The 23,545-nt window shown below is 37.1% G+C and overlaps 3 protein-coding genes across 3 annotated transcripts in view; all 3 read right to left on the bottom strand.

Annotated features, from left to right (window-relative positions):
- Positions 1–775: 775 nt before the first annotated feature.
- LOC141822768 (U-box domain-containing protein 9) lies at positions 776–3,252 on the bottom strand. Its single transcript, XM_074710097.1, has 2 exons — positions 2,790–3,252; positions 776–2,042 (listed from the first exon to the last, which is right to left on the bottom strand). The coding sequence occupies exons 1-2, from the start codon at positions 3,111–3,113 to the stop codon at positions 945–947; spliced, it is 1,422 nt and encodes a 473-aa protein (XP_074566198.1). The 5' UTR covers positions 3,114–3,252; the 3' UTR covers positions 776–944.
- A 6,824-nt stretch (positions 3,253–10,076) lies between these two features.
- Positions 10,077–17,253, bottom strand: LOC141824716 (putative glycosyltransferase At5g03795). The gene is made up of 6 exons (XM_074712044.1): positions 17,025–17,253; positions 16,632–16,931; positions 14,159–14,445; positions 11,628–11,860; positions 11,338–11,495; positions 10,077–10,666 (listed from the first exon to the last, which is right to left on the bottom strand). The coding sequence occupies exons 1-6, from the start codon at positions 17,172–17,174 to the stop codon at positions 10,565–10,567; spliced, it is 1,230 nt and encodes a 409-aa protein (XP_074568145.1). The 5' UTR covers positions 17,175–17,253; the 3' UTR covers positions 10,077–10,564.
- A 1,884-nt stretch (positions 17,254–19,137) lies between these two features.
- LOC141824805 (FHA domain-containing protein FHA2-like) overlaps positions 19,138–23,545 on the bottom strand; it is a 31,378-nt gene continuing 26,970 nt past the window's right edge. Inside the window, exons 2-3 of the mRNA XM_074712139.1 lie at positions 19,623–19,777; positions 19,138–19,544 (exon numbers count right to left, since the gene is read on the bottom strand). Of these exons, the coding sequence (XP_074568240.1) occupies positions 19,344–19,544; positions 19,623–19,777 (356 nt within the window). The 3' untranslated portion in view covers positions 19,138–19,343. The remainder of the gene's footprint in view (positions 19,545–19,622; positions 19,778–23,545) is intronic.

Here is a 23,545-nt window from a genome sequence, read left to right as displayed (position 1 = left end):
GTGCGCGGCGGGGCTGACAATGAAGCGTAGACGGTGAGTGCAGTTCACCACCGCCACCACCAATTAATAATAGTAATCCACAACACAGAACGGATATTCCGCGCGACCCTGTACGCGTCACAGCCGACCCCCCCCCCCCCCCCCCCCCCCCCCCCCCCCTCCCTTCCAGCCGTCCTCCCTGCGCCGGCCGCTGGACCGGACCCGATCGACGCACTACTTGCCGGCGCATCGGCCGACGTTGGATTCTGATCGGATTGTGGCTAGAATCCAGCGCAATTTGGCCAGAACGTGGCCGGCAGTGGCACATACCGTTTCCGGCCAAATCGCGGTCAGATTTCGATCAAATTGCGGCCAGAGACTGGCCGGGGAAGGACCGGCGTGCGACGGCGGTCCTTCCCTGGCCGGTCTTCAGTCAGGATTTGGTCGGAATCCGACCACGATTTAGTCAGAAACAGCGCGTGCCACTGCCGGCCGCGTTCCGGCCAAATTGCATCGGATTCAGGCCGACACGCCGACGAATGGCACGTCGATCGGGTCCGGTCCGGTGGCCGGACGGCAAGGCGAGGGCGGCTAGAAGTGGCGGGGGTCGGGCGGGTGAAACACAATGCATTCCCACATTTGGACGGTCAAATCTGGCTCGTGATCGTGTGATGAATGGTAGATCGCGAGTCACGCACGAGGGAGTCACGCAGGATATCATATATCATCCACAACATATGCACATACTAAGAGACAAATCTTGATTCACTCGGCAGACGGAAAAAGAATGTGTTAAAAAAGGCAGACATTTATTGGATCAAACAAAAAAAAAAAACCACATCTTTTTCTACATCTTAGAAGATGTAGTTTTCCATGTACTGAAGAGCAACCAAAAAGACAAGAGAGGGGTATTATTTACATATGTGCATCTTCCTTGCTTCTGTCTGCGTCACCTTGATGATTTCTCAACACGAGTAATGCGTGCTACGCATGGTCCTCTTCCATTTGTCCAGCATTCCAGCAGCCTTCCTGCGTGCCCTGGGGGTGCCGTTCTCAGCCAGACGAGAGATGCTCCCAGTCGACTTCTCCTCCTCTGCGATCTCCCCGAGCTTCGTCCGGTCATGCATGCAGATTGCGAACAGGACGACCGCTGCGTTCTCTTTGTTGTTCTGTTTGCTCCGGAGGCAAACACCGTCCCTTACTATGCTCAGCATGGAGGCCACACCACCAGACTCGGCAATCCCCTCGACTGCCTCTTGGTCTCTCGATAGCAATGCTAGGATTGCCAGCGACTCATCGACGAGTGACTGGTCCGCAATGGACTTCAGGAGCACACGAACCACCCCTTCCATCAGTGCCCTGGCCCGGTTCTCGTGAAGCATGCAGAGGTTGAAGATTGCAGACCCAGCATCCTTCTTGGCACTGGGGCTGCCTTGTTCTAGCAGTTCGACCAGCGGTTTCATCGCACCCATTTCCCCTATCTTGACCTTGTTGACCTCGAGGGCAGATAAGCTAAACAGTGCCGCAGCTGAATTACTACGGGTCTCCATACTTCCAGTCTTCAATGCATCAATAAGAAAAACAATGGCTTGGGGGTCGTCGCCGACGATCTTCTTATTGCTTTCATGGATTGAAAGGTTAAGTATTGTGGTCACAGTATCCTCCTGCACCTCCAGGTCACAATTCAATCCCGGCACAGAGATAACAGACAACAACTGTGGTATTGCATTTGGGCTCTCCCCTACCAATGCTCGAAATGATCCATTTCGCTTGGTGAGCAGACGGAGCTCCCTAACTGCTTGCTTTTGTTCAGGAATAGAGGACAATGATATCTTATGGAGGATCCCACGCAGTGCATTCCGCTGCTTTCTAGTGATCAAGCCTCCTTCTTGCTCATGGTCTAGTGGAGAGAGAGTGACACCATGTTCAATACACCATTGGGCGATCATGCTGCGGACAAGGTGATTAGGGGTGAGGGTGGTGTCCGAGAGGACTTGTTGAGTTTGTGGGCATGTTCTGTTCCCAGAACTGAACCATTCCTGGATGAAAAGCCTGTCATAGGTCTGCAAAAGGCAAGAACCAATGAGTAATACAAATAGAGGCACCACTAAGAATCCAACCTTGGCAAAGAGAAGCAGCAAATGTTGATTGCACAGAAGCACAGCATTTGCAGCACTATTTTAAACAATGAATACCAAACCATTCTCATCATACACCCCAACAAATTTCAATTGCAAGGAAGTCTACCAAGTTTCAGTAAATGTTTCAGTAAAGGAGGATTAGAGGAATCTTCCTTTGGATGAAAGTAAAACACAAGGTAGGTACAGAATTACCTAAAATCTGAAATTTTGACAGTCTTGACATGGAAGGTAACGGATGAGACTTCCCTGGCAAGTTTTCTATCTTTCTTTCTTTCTATTTTGTACTTTTCTTTGATTAAAGAAACTCAGACAAATACCAAACTTGTAAGAGCTAGCAAATAAGCAAGACCCTATGTTTTTTACACACGTACTTGATCGCAACAGCTTGTCGATTGCCAAAACTTCACACGGAAATTCCATTAGAGGAATATTGACTAAGAAAACAGGCATCGTAGAGGAGGAAGTAGGATCGAGTGATCTACCAGAACATCTTAGGGTATTCGTCGCCCTAAGCTGTAAGTCAGCAACGCAACCCTAAAATCCAGGTAAAACACGGCTAGCGAAAGAAGAGGAAAGGGGAAAACGAACAGTGCGAGCAAGAAGCATTTCGTTAGCAGCCGAACCAGAATCAATTAATTCGGTAAATCCAGACTGCAGAGCCGGCGATACCTGTCCGGAGGCCAGGATGACGGGATCTCTCATCAGCTCCGAGGAGATCGGGCACAAGAAATGCTTGGGGACGGCCGCCGACTCGAACCCTTCCTCCGCGTTCCTCTGGCTCGCGAGGGCCTCCTTCGGACTCGCGCTCCCGCCGGACCTTAGTTCCCTGAGTGCCGCGAGCGCCCTGGCCGCATCCTCATAAGTCCCCACGCCGCAATCCTCCGACTCCGAAATCTCCCTCACCAGCCGCCGCAGCTCTTTCTTCAACTCCTCGGCCCTCGCCGCCGCCGACACGAATCCAGTCAGCGCCTCCACCGCCTCAGAGTTCGCCATCGCCGCCGCCGCCCGCTCTCCGATCCCAGTGCGTAGGCGCCACCTCTGGATCACGGATCTCGGGCTGCGCCTCCTGCCGGTGCGTCGGCGCCTTCCGCCCCCATCAACTCCCTGCGGCGAGAGGCAGCGAAACCGAAAGGCCAAGCGAAGCCCAAAAACTCGTATTTATAAATTCATTTAAATATAAATCTTCCAGTTCGGTAGGATGCTCCGCCGGATCAGTCTAATTACTGACGTGGAATTATTTAATTAATGGTTAATTTAAGAAAAAAACATCTGGATTTTTCATCGTCATCGTTGATGTCGTGGATCGGCAGCTGTCGGCGATGTTTTTTCCATTTCTTTTATATGTTAAGGGCGATCAACGGTCAAAGTTGATGGATTGTTTGTTTTTATTATTTTCTTTAGTGTTTTCCAAAATAAAAAAATAAAAAATAAAAAATTTGATATTAATGCCTCCATTATTTTAAATTTTCATTTAGTGCCTCCATTAATGAATATTATTAGAGGGATATACAATTATTATTGATTTTAATGTTGAGTGCATAATAGCCAATTAAAACTCACCTACTCTAGAAACGACATATTATTAATAGAATGGAGATAGTGTCTTCTTGAGTGAGATTTAGATTGTAGATTTTTGTATCCAACTCTGAAATGTGATCTAATGGATCGAGAAAAGTTCATCTACGATGAAGAGACGATCTTGTAGGTGTGTATCACTCGTGCATCGTGCTCTTGAGAGTCTTATACGTCACAAAGACAAAGGCATGATTGCTATGAAATTCTCGAGTATAGTCTCACAAAGATGACGGTTGGATTGCTAAGGGAGTTCTAGGCATGATTTCTCGAGTGTCAAGATCTCGAAGATCTTATCATCATGAAAAATGAGAAGATGATAGCTACGAAACTCGAGTGTCGTGATCCACTAGGGATCACATGTTGTCACAAAGATGTGGGTGATCTAAAGGATTAAAAAGGAATATGTCAAGTTGATCTGTGAGTTGAAATCTCTCTCTATCTTTAAAGAGGAAATTGTTAAGAAAAACTTGGGGAGGGACTATAATGCAATGGTAAAAGGTGAGATAAATTTCTTAATCAACGAAGGTTCAAATTTCAGTCAGGGAACTTATATGAGATTTTCATTTCATATGGCTCCTCTCTTCTTTCTATGCAGAGTATTAAAAGAAATAATTTATGAAATTCAAATTTGACTATTAACTAAAGAGCTAGTATTTTTACAAAAAAAAGGAGTGAATATTGAACTTCTATGAGAATGAAATATGAGGGAATCTAATTATAGGGATGAAAGAGCAACTCAAAAGGACATAACTAAGGAAGAGGTGTTTCTCCTTTTTTTTTTTTTAAATTTAAATTTAGAGAGATTCAATCCAAATTTAGTATGCTCGCTAACCCTATTTGGGCTTTGCCCAAACCATGGGCTTCTAGCACATATCTTAGCCATTAATTAGCATAATTTGGACTAGTTGTCAACTCAATTAGTTTCAAAAATCGGTTTACCTGATTTGTGCTATATACTCAATTTTTTTTCTCTTTAAACTAGTATGATATAAATCATTAGTAACACTTACTTGATTTAGCATTTATATAATTAGTTTCATAAACTAGCTCATTGTGAGCTTTGTCTAGTTGACTAATCATGCTAGAAGGGGGAGGGGTGAATAAACAATATCCAAATTTTATTCGTAGTAACTAGCTAATCAGTGATTAAGAATAGCTAGTTATTTAATTAGAAAAATTAATTAAGTTCTAACCTATTCTAAATCTTCCATTATTCTTAACAAAACCTCAAAAACCTATTCAATAATTAAATGTCTTAATCAAATTAGTCATCCTCCACCCCTCCCTTTTTTGTTCATTTTGGTTGAAGAAGTGCTAGCTTTAAGCCTTTATTCGATAAAGTATGTCTTCCTACCAAAAGCAAACAAGGGATTCGATGGGGATATCTCTAGCATCACATGAGAGATGTTTGCCTCATCTTCTTCAGTCACCTGCCCTAAAATTGACATCTCACCATAAACAATACTATGAATATTTCTTATAGTGGCAACGAACAAAGGCATGATGTGTTTCATGCTAGACTTCGAGTCATAATTAATTAAGATATATATTTGAAGATATCTACAAGAAGAATCTAGTTTTTCACTTTCATTCCTACCTCTAAATAAAAAAGACAATAAGAGGGAATTAAATTAAAGATTCTAGCTAGCTCTAATAATAATATGCACACAAAGTGTGAGAATTAGTGCGCATGCATGATCATCAATGAACAAATTAGTGCAATCAAATTATGATAAACTTAAAAAACTACTTCAAAATTATTTCATATTCTCTGATAGATCTACTAATCAACCTTGCCCTTACATGTACAATTGTGCAAGCTTGGAACCCTCCTAATTTGTAGGACTGTAAATAATAAATTGTATATTCGTGAACAAACTTGGGGTTCATCTCGATAAAACTCATTTATATTTGTTCAATTGTAAATAAATATATATATATATATATATAATAAATAATATATATATATATATATATATAATAAGTTTGAACACCAATAAGCTATATGAATATTTATTAAAGTTTGAATAATATTCATGCATGCATAAATATTTAAATAAGTTTGAGCATATAGTTAAATTTAATTTAGCTTAATTGGTTAATTTACATCACTATTAATTTGATAGACAGATCAAAATGGAGTGCATGCAATAATGCAGTACTCAAAGGTGCATGTCCATGTCCATGACCACTAAGCCAACAGACACCAAAAAAAAAAAAAAAAAATCAGTTATGGGTTAATATGCCTATGTCAAAAAAGTCAACCCGATCCACTTGGCAGCGATACAAGCAAGGCCCAATTTCATGGCCAATGTAACTAGTTTAGATCGGTGTTCAATCTCACAGCTGGCTCGACTCATCGTCTAACTCAGTTAGAGACCTTGCACTCTAAGCCCGAGCTCTCCTCCCTAGCTCAGCAACCGCCCGAGCTCTCCACTCTAGCCCAGTGGCTGAGTGGCGGTTCAGCTCCCAGCTGATCAACCAACTCTGCGACTTAGTGCCCCACTGGCTTTGCTCCAGACTGAATCAGTTTCAGCGCCCCGCTCAGTGCTCCACTGACTTTGCTCCCAAATGAATCTGTGATCTCTTAGCTAGAGGTCGACCCCTCCGTCAGCTCAGCCTCTCCGAGTCCCCATTTCTGCTCAGATCATTGTCAGAAAAGACACGTGCAATGATATAATATTTGATGACAACTTACCTACTTCATTTGTACAGCATTATTAACGCAGCATAGTCTTGGACCATACCAAGTATGGGCGATAAGACCCTTAACTACCTTGGTAATGGGATATTCTCCTTACCGGCGATGGAACATCTCCTCGAATGACTCCAAATAATGACTCCGCTTCTCGCAGGCACAGATACATGCACACACCCAATCAACACTCTACTTCTCTAAAATTTCTTCTTCTTCTTCTTCTTTTCCATCTCCGGTTCGGGACCTGACTTGAGTGTCGGAATAGTTAAGTCAGAGCACTCCTGACCTCCATTCTTACCCTTCTTCTTTTTGTAGCATGAGAGAAACTTCATCAACCAATGGCTCATTCATAGATGATCTCAAACTAGAACAACCTCATCCACTTGCATGGCCCATGCATGAATTGTGTTGTGTGTTTCCTTAGCCAAACATTGTTTCAGCATGTATATATATATTATATATATAATCACTTTCTCATGAGTTCATGTTCATGATCATATATTCTGCATGTTGTGGGCTTGTGGCCCCTGTCAAAGCTTAGCTTGCAGCTAGCTTAATTAGACATGCCACCGTACGTACCACATGATGTGTCTCAGATATATACCACAAAGCCATGCACGCTGGTTCCCCAGCCAAGTGATCGATCAGTTATCAGCTAGCTAGTCAAAGCAGTGGAGACATGCACCGTTGAGTCTGCCTCCCCGGCCGGCCGGCCAGCCGGCAGCTGAAGAAGCAATGTCATCGGCTGACTTGCCTGATGTTCATGCATGGAGGCCATGCACTGCCATTGATTGATCTGGTCACTGGGTCAGTTAGCTAAGGCAATCTAGAAATTAAAAGGTCTTTGGATTATGTTTCGTGGTTAATTTTCTTCATTTTCTTTTAGTTTGAATTAAGGATGATGTGATTAATTTGGGCGTACGTGGAATGTGGCTATATTTATATAGCTGTGTTTTGATGCTGTGTCTTCTCGATTTACCTCTTCACAGATAGTAGTAGGATCGATCGTGTAGAGTCGTTAGAGTAACGGATTTCACTTTTTTATTAAAGTTTTGGAAGTGTGTCGTCATCTTTGTTATGTTTAATTTGCTGACTGCGTACGTATAATTTCTGTACTTGTTCCTTGTTTTTTTGAATGAAAATCTGTAGTTAATTAGTTCCTTGGTGCTCTTTAGAAAATCTGTACTTCGTTTGAACTGTGCCACTCCAAGTGAAGCTTCTCTCATGCAATTAATAATTGTTGTCCTCTGTTTCCTGAAGAAAAAAAATTATAAGGAAGAGTTCTGAAAATTTTAGTAAATTAATTTCTTTTCTATCTGTTTTTCTAATTTCCTCTTAGGAAATGTGTACTATAAAGTAATGACAATATTTATGATAAAAATTATCATTATAATGTTCATTTAGATCTATGTCATTTGTGCTAATCTTTCAAAATTAATGACATTAAGAAAGTATTGTTATTATATATTATTATTGGCTTGCTTATTAATTAACTGATCAATTAATACTATCATATATTAATAATATGATTACTAATTTCATATTTATTTCTAATTATTCAACCATATAGCTAGGTTCAATCTAGCTAGGGTCCCTGTGATTTTATCTCAATTTCTCACTTTGACTGGAGGAGGGCTATTAGGTAGTCTCTTTAATTAGTCATCTTAGCTATAATACAAACATAAAATTGAGTGAAAAAGGTCATCAAACACAAACACTATGAAATACAAATGCGAAACACAATTAGTCATGATCATGAGTGAAAAAATTAAATGTCATTTGTAACTATTATGTGTTAAATATGTCAAACAATTAGTACCAAAGTCCAAAGATTTTGATATCACTTTAGAAACATTACATGATGCTTGTGTTTCCTAAATTATCATTGTAGAATATTTGGACTCAATTAAGTCTTCTTTCTTCTACCAAGCTATCGGACGATTATACTCTAGGTGGTTGAACAATAGCTAGTGTCGTCATCATCTCTTGATTTCCAAAATTATTTACTATTACAATAGGGATAAGTCAAATTTTCATACATTGCTCTATAGTTATTAGAGGTTTATAAAAATCACAAAATGTAGATATATAGCCTCTATTTTTATATGCTATGATAGAAAGAACAAGAAAGGAATGTTTGATAGATTAAAGGTACAACAATACAATTTATAATTCTCCAAGTCTACATTAGCAATGGAGTGAATATTCTTTAGAGTTTGGCCCGGACTAGAACCTATGACAGTCCTTAAAAAGATTCGTTCCTTATGATTGATACATAACTCTTGTATGTTACTCTTAAATTTTTAGCATTTTTAGTTGATACCTTTACTCTCACAACACTCTTGATTTTATGATGATGCTACTTGAAACGTTGTCAAAAATATTAATGATCATTCACTTAACTACTCTTTTAAACCATATATATATATATATATATATATATATATATATATAATCTTTCATGCATCATTAAAAATTTTAAATAAATAAATAAATCAAAATTTTCGAGGAAGATTCCTTAGATTTTTGTATCTTTCTTAAATATTATTATTATTGAAACGCACGTTAACATGCATGAGCGTTCGAGCTGATCCACGACGTAGACGATCGCTGTGGTGTTGTTTTGTTCTGCATGAGTATCCATCGAGGTGGGACATCGCATCGCCGTACGATTCACAATCGACGGCTGGAAAATCTCACGGTGCAAAACGCCAAACACAAGTGTTCAATCAATTCGCCCGGCCGCACCCACCAATGATTGACCCGGCCGGGCCCCACCAATTGCGTGGCACAGCTCAGTGGCTGTGCATTTCGCACCTGCCGATATCGTTCGAAATTAGACAAGGCCCCTCGTTTTCCTAACGCGACCCGCCACCTCAAGCCGACACCTCCACATGTCGGCTTGTCAACTCATCGCAAAAATGTAATTTGCATTTTTGCGTGCTTTAATATCTTTTATAAGCTTATAAAAATATTTTATATGAAGCTTCGATATGATTAAACCTATTTAAATAAATCAGTGACCATTCGGTTCCACTATTGGGTTATGGGCCTTTTGGCCCAACTTGCATGGGCTTCGCTCTTTATATTCATAAGGGATTTCAATTTATTTCTTATTGGACATAATAGTTTCTCATATTAAGTCTAAGATTTAACTTTGACGGCGTTATAATTTAATTTACAAGTCACATGTGACATGAAATTTATTTATTTAATTATCAATCTATTTACAACAATTTCAAAATTAATTATTACATTTTTGTTCAATTTTTAACGACATTTCTTTTAAATTTTAAATATAAACTTTTAGCCGCTATAAATATGTAGCCAAAGGGATCAATTTGTAGAATGTTGGCAAATAGATAAAAGGACATGTTTCAATAATTTATTTGAAGCCATAAATTAAAAACATGAGTGATACTAATTAATACAAAATTTTGTTTTTTTCCCCCTATTTATTTAGTTGCTTATGACTAATTTATTAAACATGATGATGAAAATGATAATTAGATAAACTAATTTATAGAAACAAACTCTTATCCCTAACTATTACAACAATTATATTTTCTGATATGAGATGATTCAAAACAGTCAGTGTATTATTATACTACGAGAATTCTGTGTCCATAAGGATCACAGAACTGTGAGAGAATGGTAGTGGATTGCAGGAGAGACTACAAACCAGCAAGTGAAACATCACAAGTTAACATCTACTCCTCTCATTATTACAACAGTAATTGCAGAACAAAACACATAACGAAGCCACAATTTAGTGGGATTAATTATGCAGAATGAAACAAAATTGCAAATAAGAAACTATAGTGTATTGTTTAAAACTGCGAAGCAATACCGAGATGAGAAGAGAGGTACCAACCTCTGCTCAAATTGTTGCCTACTCTACCATTTTGCCAACCCTTTTTTTGCAAGATGAAAATGGTTGATATACAAATTGGAAATGATGCTCCAGTAAAAATTTCCAAACCCATTTCATGTCTTCTTCTCCTTCCATCCTTCTGTGGTTGAATTTACTCATAAACTTAACAATATTGCATCTCTATACGCAGGTGTCCTGAGCCTTGATCCAGTTCAGAGTTTCATCAAAAGTTGGAAAAAATGAATGCTCCATCAATCAAAAGTTGGTAAAATGCATTGTCCATCAATCAACCTTGTCTCAGTATTTAATGACATGGTGCCTCAGCCAAAGCTCGTACATTACCATGTGAAATGCATCGTAAGGTATTGGAGGTGAATGCCATTCAAAGTGCTTCTGGGCCTGGCGAATGTAAAATGTTATTAGACGTAAGTTTACTTTGGCAAAACAAATTCTACTTATCTCTTAACCATAACCAGTCTTTCTTATGTTTAGAGGGGGTTGGGCATTCAAGGATCATTTAGACAACACAAATGTAAAACTATGTCATTAACTAGTCACCTTCCTGGTACTGTTTTGTTAATCAACAAGATTGCCAAAACTTTATTTTGAAAGTTCTAAGATTGGAAGACTTTAATACTAAGTGGATCCTTTTTAATTCCAATTGCCATTTGACCCAAATCTGAAACAAAGTTTTGAATATGACAACAGACCTAGATGGTATGACATGATTCGTTAACCAAATATTAATGTCCAGAAAACGGCCAACATGCTTATAAGGGTTCTAAACCTTAATTGTTGAATTAGTATTAGTGCATTTATTCTATATTCCAAAATTAAGACTACCATGTAACAACTGTTAGTTTTCCACAATTATTTATCGCAGGAATCTGACAACTAGACTTGTCAAACTTAAACAAGGTTCAGACTATAATGGCAAAAATCAAAGTGTTTGGTCATAATTGATATTTGCACTGTCTTTAGAAGAATAGGAATGTATTTTACATCTCAAAGTGGTTAAGTAGCAAGCAGGTACCTTTTCTGCATTAGTTAAATGAGGAATTAGAAAATACCTCAACTAAGCGGTTATGTAAATCAACAAACTTTTCCTGTGACACAGACTTCAGGATAGATTTTAGCCGGTAGACATCACTCTCCTTGAGCACAAGAGAGAACTTTTGCCAGTCAACAATGTCATTAAATGGCAGGTCATAGTAATTGGATAAAATTACTGTAAATTAGAAAAACAAATTTTATTAGAAAACTGACAATTATGAAGGCAAAAAAAAAGTTACAAGCTCAGGCTTATTGAAATATGTTAAAATAATAAACATAGGCATATCGTAGCTAAATGGTGACTGACCTGGAACACATCCATAGTGAATTGAGTCAGTTATTCGAGCACTATTGACTTGGGAACCACCTGGACAAATACAGAACTTAGTCCTGTAGAATGTCTTCTGATAGACTAACTCCCCAATAGCTCTGCTGATACGATTGTTGCTAATGGCAAGCTCAGTATCATTCTCCCATACGCGGGCTAATATAACTCTTATCTTTGAGTTTCTATGACCTGCCCAAAATCCTAGTATAGTCCTGGTGTTTATTAAGGTTCACGGAAAGCAAGTAGTTAGAGTATGACTATAATCTTTTGCAGAGAATCTTAGAGTCATTAAAGAAACAACTAAGGCTAAATTCAAGAGAGATTCATTGACAATTTTAAAGCAAGTCAAATTAAATAAACAAGTATATATTTAACATGTGCACATAAAATACTAAACCCAATAATAAACTTGTGAATTTTGCAATGTTTCTTTGGATACCCTCTAGCCTCCTTTAATACTTGGCTTCCAATCCCCTTTTATATACTAAACATAAGGTATAATCTCTGTAACATTATGATTTGATTCTCTTAAACATTCCAAAAGCTCCCCTAATAATTATAAAGAACCTTTTACTTAAATAACAGAATTAAACTAAAATATTATACTACGTCAGTCTCCCCCACCAAGATCTCAACTCCGTTGCCTGGGGGATTAAGATCTACGACGCCTCAAAGAGTGCAAAGTGGGGGCACCTCTATAGATAAATTGGCCAAGTATTGTTCCATTTTTACAAATCAGGAGCAAGGTGCGGAAGCTCATCCTTAGTTGACGTCTGGAAGTCTTCTCCAATGAACCAGGTACCTTTAGCAATTTCCATGAGAAGCTAGCACCATCTGAGCATCCATATTACCCTCGATCTCAAGAGTGAGTTGTGTTGTGAATGGGAGTGCAGGAACTAACACTATGGAGGGCAATTGGGAGGTGTGATATGTAGGAAAATCAATAGACAAGGAGGGCTTAAATGTCCCAAGTATGCAGTAAATGCTTCACGTTAAAAATTAGACTAATATTTAAATTAGTAGTTACGTCAATAACATATGCATTAAGAACCAAATTTTGTCACAATTTTAAAGGATCAATGAAACAGGTATAAAGATTTCCAAATGAGATTTCAGGAAACCAGCGTTCAAGGCCAATGTGGCCATGCACAAGTCCCCCTATATTATGCTCCTTGAATTTACAGTGTGCATCAACTTAAATTTTATAAGTTTAAATTCTTAATAAGATTTTCACCACAACATAGTTAACACACACACATGCATGAACAAACACACACATTTTCTTACATATACCATCATAAATCTCTTGAGTATGCTTAGTAAACCTCTCATTAACTCAGATAAATGGAAAATGATAGGTAAAGGAATTTGGTTGACGAGTTTTGGATCCATACACAACTTTGAATGGACTATAGTTAAGGAGCAGCTTAATAAATTATTCACCAAGTAGCAAAATACAGCATCCAAATACCTGATTTTTCACTCACAAGACACTTTAGAAAATTTCCTAATCTGCGATTAACAATGTCAGACTATCTATAAGTCTTTAGGTGCAAGGCAAATAATAACTTAAGTTGAGTCTTAAATAGTTTGCATAGGGTTTTCCAAAAATAGCTGACAAACTTCATGTTCCTAGCTGATACTATAGATGTGGGTAACTTGTCTAGTCTATCTCCCTAAAGATAAGGGACAAAATGTATCATCTTAGGATATCAATCTACCATTCCTAAACTTTAGTTAGATCAGCGTAAACCAAAAACAAAGTCCATGTTAATGTCTTCCTAAGGTCCATGTGGAATTGGTAATTGCGTGTAAAAACCAATGGGTTACCTAGTTGCTTTAGTCATCTTACATGTGTGACACTATAATATCTCATCGCAGTTAGGGATAATGGAATCAATCTAGAATAATCGCAATGATCTTATCTATTGTAAAATTTCTAGCCAGGTCATCTGCATGCATTTCCTAAAAAAGAAAGTCAGTATACGATGTACTATCAAATATTAGATCAATTTATTTTCAGGACTACCTATTGGTGGCTTATTAATTCATTTATCTGATTCAAAGCAGATTATGTTATGTTATCCCAGCATTTGGTGAATACAAGATAATCAAAAGAAAAGCATTAAGGTCCTAATCATCAGGTCATATGAGTTATGAATAGCCAGAGTATATTCATTGTCAAGAAAGAAGCATGTGCCAATGTCTATATATATATTACCAAAAATATTCATTGCACGTGCAGGGAAATGCATGATAGATCTAAAATACTTTCTGACATTTTGCAATCTTCATACAATGATACCACTATATGTCATGGTGTGAATTAACATTCAACTCATGTCATATGGGTATTCCTAGTTACATATCACATTGTTGCTGTGAAAAATTGTATCTAGATATATCTCAAAACTTGGATTGCATCCAGGTCAACAATTGAATAACAAAGAATATGAATGTGCTAGGATTTACGATGGTTATCAGGAAAGGTAAACTAGCTAGACTTTAACCTGTTTTCAATGTCATTTCCTCCTGATGGGAGAGCAAATGGCTGTAGGACTTGTGGAAGAGCAACATCCTTGTGTGGGATATACCCAACGTCATAGCTAGGTGAACAGACAACACGGATTGAATTTTTTATAACCATAGGAATTCCTTCAAATGCTCTCACACCAACATCATGGCATGTTACGAAAAAGTGATCAGCACCCAGGGTTCTATTCCAATATGGATATTTTCTGATCAAACTTTCAACATAATTTTGAACTATGATAGTCATATTCTCATAAGATATTCCCTGCAAAGTTTAAAATGCATTACATATAAAAGGAAAATATATGACTCAAATCATAGTACAAAACTTAATCGGTAAGAGAAGGGAAAATAGAAAAACAGCATTGTCAAAATGCAAACACACTTCCTAAACAATTAACATCAGTCAAAAGTATGATTGATCCTCGGGATCTATTCTTTAATCCATCCATGAAGCTACATGTCATGCATAAAGGAAAGTCCAGAACAAATGAACTATGATAATCTTTCTATAGATAACTATTGTGAGTATGACAATACTGCAGTTCACAACAGTAATTTATGGACAGATTTCATTAACAGCAAACACAGCCCACTTTCCATTCCCCCAATACAACAAAAAAAGGTAAAGAGATTATGAGAGACTATTCACTCTGTCAAAAATGGAGCATCAAATATTTGGTTTGAGTTCATAAGGCTACTTGTGAAATCATCCAAATGTAGATGAATAATGTGTGGTTTCACTTGTAGTTTCTTTCTACCATTTTTGCACAAGAATCGGTGCAGTATGAACAATTGCCAAACTATTTGCATAGAACCATGTGGATATACACCCATCAAAATCATATGCTTAATCATAGGATATATACACCTAGGAGATTGAAATTTCTTTAACTCTACCTTACACAAATGACAACAGTGAAATTTTTTTGTAAAGCTTCTTTTGTACTATATTCACTCATCAAATTTTCTTGATGATTACAAATACAGATTTCAAAAGGATTCCCAAAGCCATATCCATGCAACAGATGGACTAAATTCATTGGTCAGCTCCTAATAGATCTCTGTTTTTTGACAAAATTCAAGGTCTTGAAACTTTACATCCTTAAAATTAGGTCATGAATCAGCATCTTATGATACCTAGGATATTGATCGAGATATCAGTCATCTATAAATTGAGAATCTCTTGGAACCTCATGTTTTCTGATGTCAATGTGTAAGACTGTAAGTGACAAAGCAGGTTGTTTAGACTTGAGAACTTCATGTTATTAGCATAAGTTAACTTTTTTCCAAGATAAACAAGCATCCTGCAAGTCAGACATACGTAATAAATAAGACTATTAAGCAATGCCAAATCATACTTGTGTTTTCAAATGGGGCTTATATTCCTACCCACCCAGATTACGAAACTGACGATAGCCATGTCCTAACTACTCTTAACTTTACACACCAGAATCTAATTCTGAGATAGAACTTCATAACTGACCTTCTGTATCTACATAAAAACACTGGCCGCTGTTTATTTTCTCTATCCAAGCCATTCTTGTCCAAGTACCCGAACGAAGTGATTGGTCAATGAACTTCTCCACCAAAACTCCAACATCTTTGCTCCTACATGGGATGAAGTCATTGTTGCATATGATCATGCAAAATAACTATAAGTTTGGGGCTGCTGACATTTAGAAACCCATCTCAAAGTATTCAAACTATCACATTAAATGGGAAAGTTGTTGATTTAACTGTCTGTGCATCTTTGAAGTCCATGGAACATCAACAGGCTTGGATTCTTTTTGTATTTCTAGTCCAAAGTTCCACCACAATATTAGCTATTCATTCACCCACCTTTTGAAGTTCTTTTGCATTCTATCAAGCTTTCTTGTTTCTCTTACAAATACTATTTTGGTAGTTACTCAGATTGTGGGAATTAAAGTAGCTTCCAGTTGGGAAGGTAGTGCTGGTATCTCACTTTTTTACATTCTTACAATGCATAAATGAGTTAGCGATCGCACAATTTATACCAACCAATAGATCATTTTTGCAAATAGATAAATATTATGAAATGGGAAAGCCATTGTTAGATATAGTGCCAGCAAAAATGAGATGCAAAACAAAGTGAGAGACCTAATTTTCAAAAAGTCAATTCATAACGATCTACTCTTTCTGTTACTATTTGATTTTTTTTTCCATGTTTTGTATTCACTGAATCTGCGTACACTAAATCTTCATATGATATAATATTGAAGTTACAGTTATTTGTCTTATGAACAACATTTTTGTCACTGAAATAGAATCGCAAAACCATGAATTTCCAAACAAACCAGAGTATGAAGGCCCTTATATTGTTTAGCAAACCTTGATTTCCATTTAAAACAAAGGGCAAAAAGTAAAGCATAAAATGTGCTGTTATAATTGAAAAGGATATAGCACCACACGAAGCACAATCATACTAACCTTTCCTCTCATCTTATGGCAAGATATGGGCACGAAGAACAGGTCTGCCTGGTCAGGATCCTCCGTACGGAACCGACTTTCCCGGATGTTCTGGAAGAAGTAACCCTCGCTAGAGTACTTCCCAGTTAGCTTCCTCGGCGTCTGGAAGTACGTATTCGGATCCCCATCCGGGTAGATATATACCTTAAATTTCCTCTCCATCTCTGCGTAATCCTTGAAAAAAACATCTGGAGAGTGATAGATCGAGGAATAAAATAGTCCCCGGCTGGGAAGATCATCAGAATATTCAGCCACAAACACCTTCGACACCCAAATCCATAGCATTGTAATAAGTCAAAGAATAAAACAGAAAATTTAGAGAAAAATCGCAACATTAGGCTGTTTTCGCGATACCTTATGCAAGGGGAGTTGCGGCGACGAGCGAAGAGATCTGAGGGAGATAAGGGTGAAGCAGATCAAGGTTAGGGCAGCAATGAGGAGGAGAGAACGCTGGATAGAGCAAAGGGCCATCGGAGAGGAGGCTGCGAGTGGCTTTCCGGCCATCTGCGCCGGTGAGCTGTCGACGAACGGTTGGCCAGCTGCGGCAGAATCGCGCGAAGGGGCAAAACGGAGGCGATTCTGCGCGGTGGGATAGAAAGCAGGTGTTCAGCAAAATGTCCATCGACATTTATTAAAAAAATTTTAAAAAAATATTTTTTATTTAAGTATATCAAAACATCTTCTAAAACATGTATTTTATTAAAATATTTTCTAATATAGTTTAGAGTAATGATATGCTGCATTAAAAGTCAGTATGATAAGCCCGCATAACAGACACAGGCATGGAAATGAGATCCACCTACATGCAGGTGGGATCCAGCCCTATGTGTCTGTCATGCTGGTTTTTCATACTAACTTTTCATGCAGTATATCGTTACTCTATAGTTTATTATGCTTCTAAATGATTATCTAAATTAATTAGAGCATTCATAATATTTTTTCTTTTTATTTAGTTGCTAATATAATTTTTTTTATTATAGACTCATCCAGATGCAGAACAGTTTAGATACAAGTCATTGTCTTACTATGAGAAACTTTCTATCATCTTGGGTGGAGATCGTGCATTTGGGAAAGATGCTCAAGTTTCTGCTGATATTATGGAAGAATTAGAGAAAGTTACAAATGAAAATGATAATGAAAGTATAGATGTTGATGGGGATTCTGTTCCATATGATCAAGATTTTATGTTTAGATCAAAGGAAAAGAGTTTTAAACCAAAAAAGAGAAAGAGCGAGAGCATTAAAGATTTGTCTCAAGTTATTAGAGAGACGACAGATATTCTTGGAGAAGAACTTAACAAGGCAAGTAACCGATTGAGTAAAGCATTGGAATATGATAATGGCGCTGAAAAAAGAATGAAAGTCAGTGAGATTTTAACAAACTTACATGGCCTTAACATGTTTGAGCGACATAAAGCGACAAGAAAAATTTATTGTGACCGTGAGACTACATATATTTTTTTCACTATACCAGATGATGAGAAAGAAGTTTGGGTGAAAACATTATTGAGTGGACAGATTTAAGGGGTACAACTTGTGAGTTTTATGGGCATTGCTTTAGACAATGTTTAAATGAAAGTTCTAGAACATGTTTCAATAAATGTATGATTTGACGATTGAAAAATATAAATCAAAACAATTTCTAGAATATTATATATATATCAAATATATATATCTATATCGGTATTGATATATTTGAATATATCTATGTCAGTATGAGATTTGAACAATTAAATAAATATAGTTTTTTATAATTTTTAATATCAAACTATCTAAATATTGAATAATTTTAATAATAAAATTATTTATATTTTATAATAATAAAAATTATGTTCCTTATTGAAAATAATGAAAGGGTATTATTGATATTTTATAATAATAAATATTATGTTCTTGGACACCAAACAATGTAACGTAATCATCCTTGTGATCAAAGATTACATACATATCTTCAACCAAACATAATAATAATGTAATCTTGATTACATTACATTACAAATTTGATTACATTACAAGCGTGATTATATTATGTGCTATCAAACATAGTGATGGGATCCACTACCACATATTCATTATAACAACATTCCTCTTTTACTCACATTTCTTTTAACATTAATATTCATTATTTATGGATTCCACCATCCACTCAATCATCTTAAAATTATATATATTAAATAAATATATTTTAAAAATATTTTAAAATATTTAAAAAAAATAAAACTAACCATTAATTTTAATTTTAAATTTTATAATTTTTTAATAAAATTTAAAATTAACTATTTAATAAATATAATTAAAAATAAAAAAATACATGCAGGATGGGCAGCCAGGGGTTGACCCACCGCAGCATTTCGTTTAACATATTGAACGCGTTCAAATGTTTTAATGTCCCACATTGGTGTGGGACGTTATAACAGCTCTGATTAATACAACATTGCGGCTGCTCTTAGTGATTGATAAACAAAAAGAAAAACCAAAAAAAATGGATGCATAGATTGAAGATCTTTGAAAATAAAAGAAAAAATTTGGGTTTGGACGCCATCTTGCATCAACATTCTATTTAGCAAAAGGAATCAAGATGGCAACGTAAAAGTCCATCTTTTGTTTGAGTTCCTTCTGTTTTCATGAAGGATACAAGACGATTCCAATAGAGATGAAAGATAAAGCCCTGAGACTAACGAACTAAGGAAACCAATTCTGATGTGACTCTTCCTTTAAACTCTGTATGGATCGAAAAGTGCTCCGGATACTTCTTTAGCAGCATCAGTAAGCCAATCCAAGGCCTGCCCTTCGCTTCGCGTTTAGGATACTCTTCAGATGTTAGATACCTTCGTACCCGGCTGCGATGCCATAACTTGCTGTAGATTTCGAATAACTGCATCAAAGGAAAATATATATCCGACTGTTAAACATCGGTAATTCCAGGAATATGGATTTATACTAAAAGAAGCACCTTCGCATGAAGTTTTTCAATGGGGAACTGTTCTCCCGGGCCACAAAGACTAGGCAGCAAAGTAGCTATAGAGGAGAGGACCTCTTTCTCTTCCAACTGCAGCAGTAGTTGATTGTCTGCTTCTCTGTCAGCTCTCGACCTCGTCTTGACCATGTCTATCCAATTAGATAAAGTAATTAGATTCATTACAGTGCCAAACATTGGTTAGATAAGTTATAAGTTCCTAGATGTAGATGTTATGCAACAGAAATGTATAACATGCAAAATAACTAGATTTAATCATGAACTTTTGACCCGATCCAAGGGAGACTGGAATACTATATGATAGTTTAGTTTATCAACCATGCAATCTGTGAATCTCTTGTTGTATCAAATCATTTGTATGAACAGGGAACAAAAGTACTTAGTAGGGGATAATATAAATTTCAAGAAAAATAAACTGTAAAGTTCCTAAAATAAGATGACAATCAAAAGCAACAGGGCCTTTGGCACCATGCCATATCTTTATCAATCAATAATGCCAGTTTGGTAGTTTGACATGGAAGATAAGAATATGGCCGTGGTAGAGGATGCGGTTGAGGAAGATGTTAAATTTAATTCATTGCAGATCATACCACTCATGAATACTATAGAAAGTTTGATCTCAAACTCATTAGAGGTTTGGTTCACAAAAACAGAGCTTTGAATCATCTCACGTATTCCTTTCCGGTCTATGTTATACTCAACTCCTAATCAAAATCAGGAGCTTCGACAGGCTGCACGAAAATAACACTACTAAAATAATTGTGTATCGAAATTTCCATTCTTCACATCATGTTACACCAGAGTATTACACCCTACAGCAGTCTTTCTACCTCCCAAATTCTAAGATTAATTACTCTCTAAGATAATCCTATACTTTGTATTTGATACCACTATCAACACCCTATGGCCATATTCTCAATAATAAATTTCTTTGCATATTTAGTTATGTATGTTATGTTATTCTTTCTTTTCCTTATAATAATTATAAACTTAACATCTTCTTGATGGGAAAGTCTTGAAAAACCGTTCCGGTAGATTCTCGCAGAACAAAAATTTTCCGTAAACGATCTCAAGTTGCCCGACGCGTTTAGATCATTGGGTTCTTGTGTTTGGTTTACAGGATCCAATATAAAAGTATAATTTAATTAAAGTGTAAACATTAAATTATACCTTTCCTCCCGACGTTTCGGAAGGGCGAAGTTTGTACCCGAAGACCTCTTGATCTTCTGCCGTATTCCTCTCCTCTTCTTGAACGTTGTGTGGGCAACGATCCTTCGAGAATTTTCTCCACCAGAATTCTCCTTCGATGGCTTGCTAAACTTCCTTCCTTCTTGTTGAATAGAAGAGGAAGAAGAAAGAAGAAGGCTGCCGAGAGTTCTCTCGGCCACCAAGCTTTTAGATTGTGTTATGTTAAAGCCAAGCCTTGCCCCTTCTTTTATAGCCTAGCCATCCCTTATTTATGGTATAATTAGAGCCATAAATATGGTATAATTGTTCCATAAATATGGTATGATTTGATTCAATCAAATCAGAGAGATTTGGAATAATTCCGGAAGTTACCAAAACAAACCCAGGCCTTTAATCGATCAAGAAATCGATTAAAACTCCGTAACTTCTTCTCATTAACACATGTAATCGATCAACTGATCGATTACAAGCCTGGTAATCGATCAGCTATCGATTACCAGTCGTTCTTATCAGTCGATCGATTACCAAGGTGTATAATCGATCAGCTGATCGATTACACCTCCTTGCATGAGCACGAATGCCTGGTTTCTTCACGAATTCTTCCACGGTGGACTTGAGGATTCCTAGAGGCTACAACAGGGACCTAGAGGAGGAATTGATTTTGGCCTTCTAATGAGCTAAGGCTTCCCGTATTCGCCCCGATTAGTTCATCAATAATAACTCATGCCACTAAAGAGTTATTATCGAACTACCGCACCAATCCCATATTACAATATGGGCTCCTTCTTACTATCAGTACATTAGTCTCCCTGTATTTAAGATATCGTATGTCCGTCAACTAAAATGAGTTACTGACAACTCGTATTTAATCGACATCTAATCCAAGAGTAGTACCACTCAACCTTATTATCATGCGGACAAGGTCCACCTGCAGGGTTTACATGATAATCCTTATGAGCTCCTCAAGGGGACATCATCAACCTAGATTATAAGACACAGTTTCCTTCTATAATCAACAACACATCATGTACATAATACTACTTCCCAACTCATCGGGCCTATTGATCTATCGATTTAGACCTCACCCTTTGATGAATTAAAGAAGTACATATTAAGCACACGTGATTGTTATTATATCGGGATTAAGAGCATGTACATCTATAGTAACAGAGGTTTAGTTCGATTATATAGTCAGTATAAATCGAACAATCCTCAGATGGTCCTGTTCAATACACACTAAGTGTACTAGTGTAATTCTATAATCAAGATAGACTAAGACCAAATTACACTACAACCATTCTGATGGTTTGTCCAATCCATCTTGGTTGTGAACACTGTTTATAATCTATAAGGGACTGATAACATGGTCTTCTGCGTGTGACTCCGCACACCATGTTAATCTACAGTATAGATTAAATGGACACTGCAAAATATTGACCAAATGTGATTCTCATTTCAGAATGTTTATTTACATAGCTAGGATTCTAGTATACATCCCAACACTTCTTACTATCAGTACATTAGTCTCTCTGTGTTTAAGATATCGTATGTCCGTCAATTAAAATGAGTTACTGACAACTCGTATTTAATCGACATCTGATCCAAGAGTAGTACCACTCAACCTTATTATCATGCGGACAAGGTCCACCTGCAGGGTTTACATGATAATCCTTATGAGCTCCTCAAGGGGACATCATCAACCTAGATTATAGGACACAGATTCCTTCTATAATCAATAATACACCATGTACATAATACTACTTCCCAACTCATCGGGCCTATTGATCTATCGATCTAAACCTCACCCTTTGATGAATTAAAGAAGTACATATTAATCACACGTGTTTGTTATTATATCGGGATTAAGAGCATGTACTTCTATAGTAACAGAGGTTTAGTTCGATTATATAGTCAGTATAAATCGAACAATCCTCAGATGATCCTGTTCAATACACACTAAGTATACTAGTGTAATTCTATAGTCAAGACAGACTAAGACCAAATTACACTACAACCATTCTGATGGTTTGTCCAATCCATCTTGGTTGTGAACACTATTTATAATCTATAAGGGACTGATAACATGGTCTTCTGTGTGTGACTCCGCACATCATGTTAATCTACAGTATAGATTAAATGGACACTGCAAAATATTGACCAAATGTGATTCTCATTTCAGAATGTTTATTTACATAGCTAGGATTTTGGTATACATCCCAACATAAAGTTCTTAAACATGTAGATCGAGAGTAAATCTAGGTAGAAAACATATATGTGAAACTATTTTATTTTCGCACGGATCCGGTGGCATGACTTTCGGGATTTCCGCAACGTAAAAAGTGATTTTTGCTGCCCGAAAAACCCAACATAATAACCATAAAGAAATGTCTTTATTAATATATAGAAATATGATACATGGAGTCTATACATCAATCATCAAATGATTGGCTCTGGGATCTCACTAACAATCAAGGTATCCCCTTGTGGCATTCAAAGACTTATCAACCTCTATCCCAAGGTTGTGGCATCTTCTCTCTTCTTCTATACCAAGGTTCGGCTTTCTTAAGTATCGGATCGAGGTTCTATTCATCCTTCTTATTGATTTAGTCTTTCCTTCTTTCTTTCTTCAATTAGTTGTGGGTTCTTGATACCACTCATTTTTATAGTTTATTTTGGCTCTAAAACTTGATATTTTAACCCTCTCATTGTGT

The sequence above is a fragment of the Curcuma longa genome, chromosome 3, assembly GCF_044706935.1.
Source record: "Curcuma longa cultivar G26 ecotype Majalengka, Jawa Barat chromosome 3, ITB_CL_G26_1.1, whole genome shotgun sequence".
NCBI lineage: Eukaryota > Viridiplantae > Streptophyta > Magnoliopsida > Zingiberales > Zingiberaceae > Curcuma > Curcuma longa.
The sequence above is the reverse complement of the archived record's forward strand: the minus strand, read 5'-3'. Positions and strand labels throughout refer to the sequence as shown.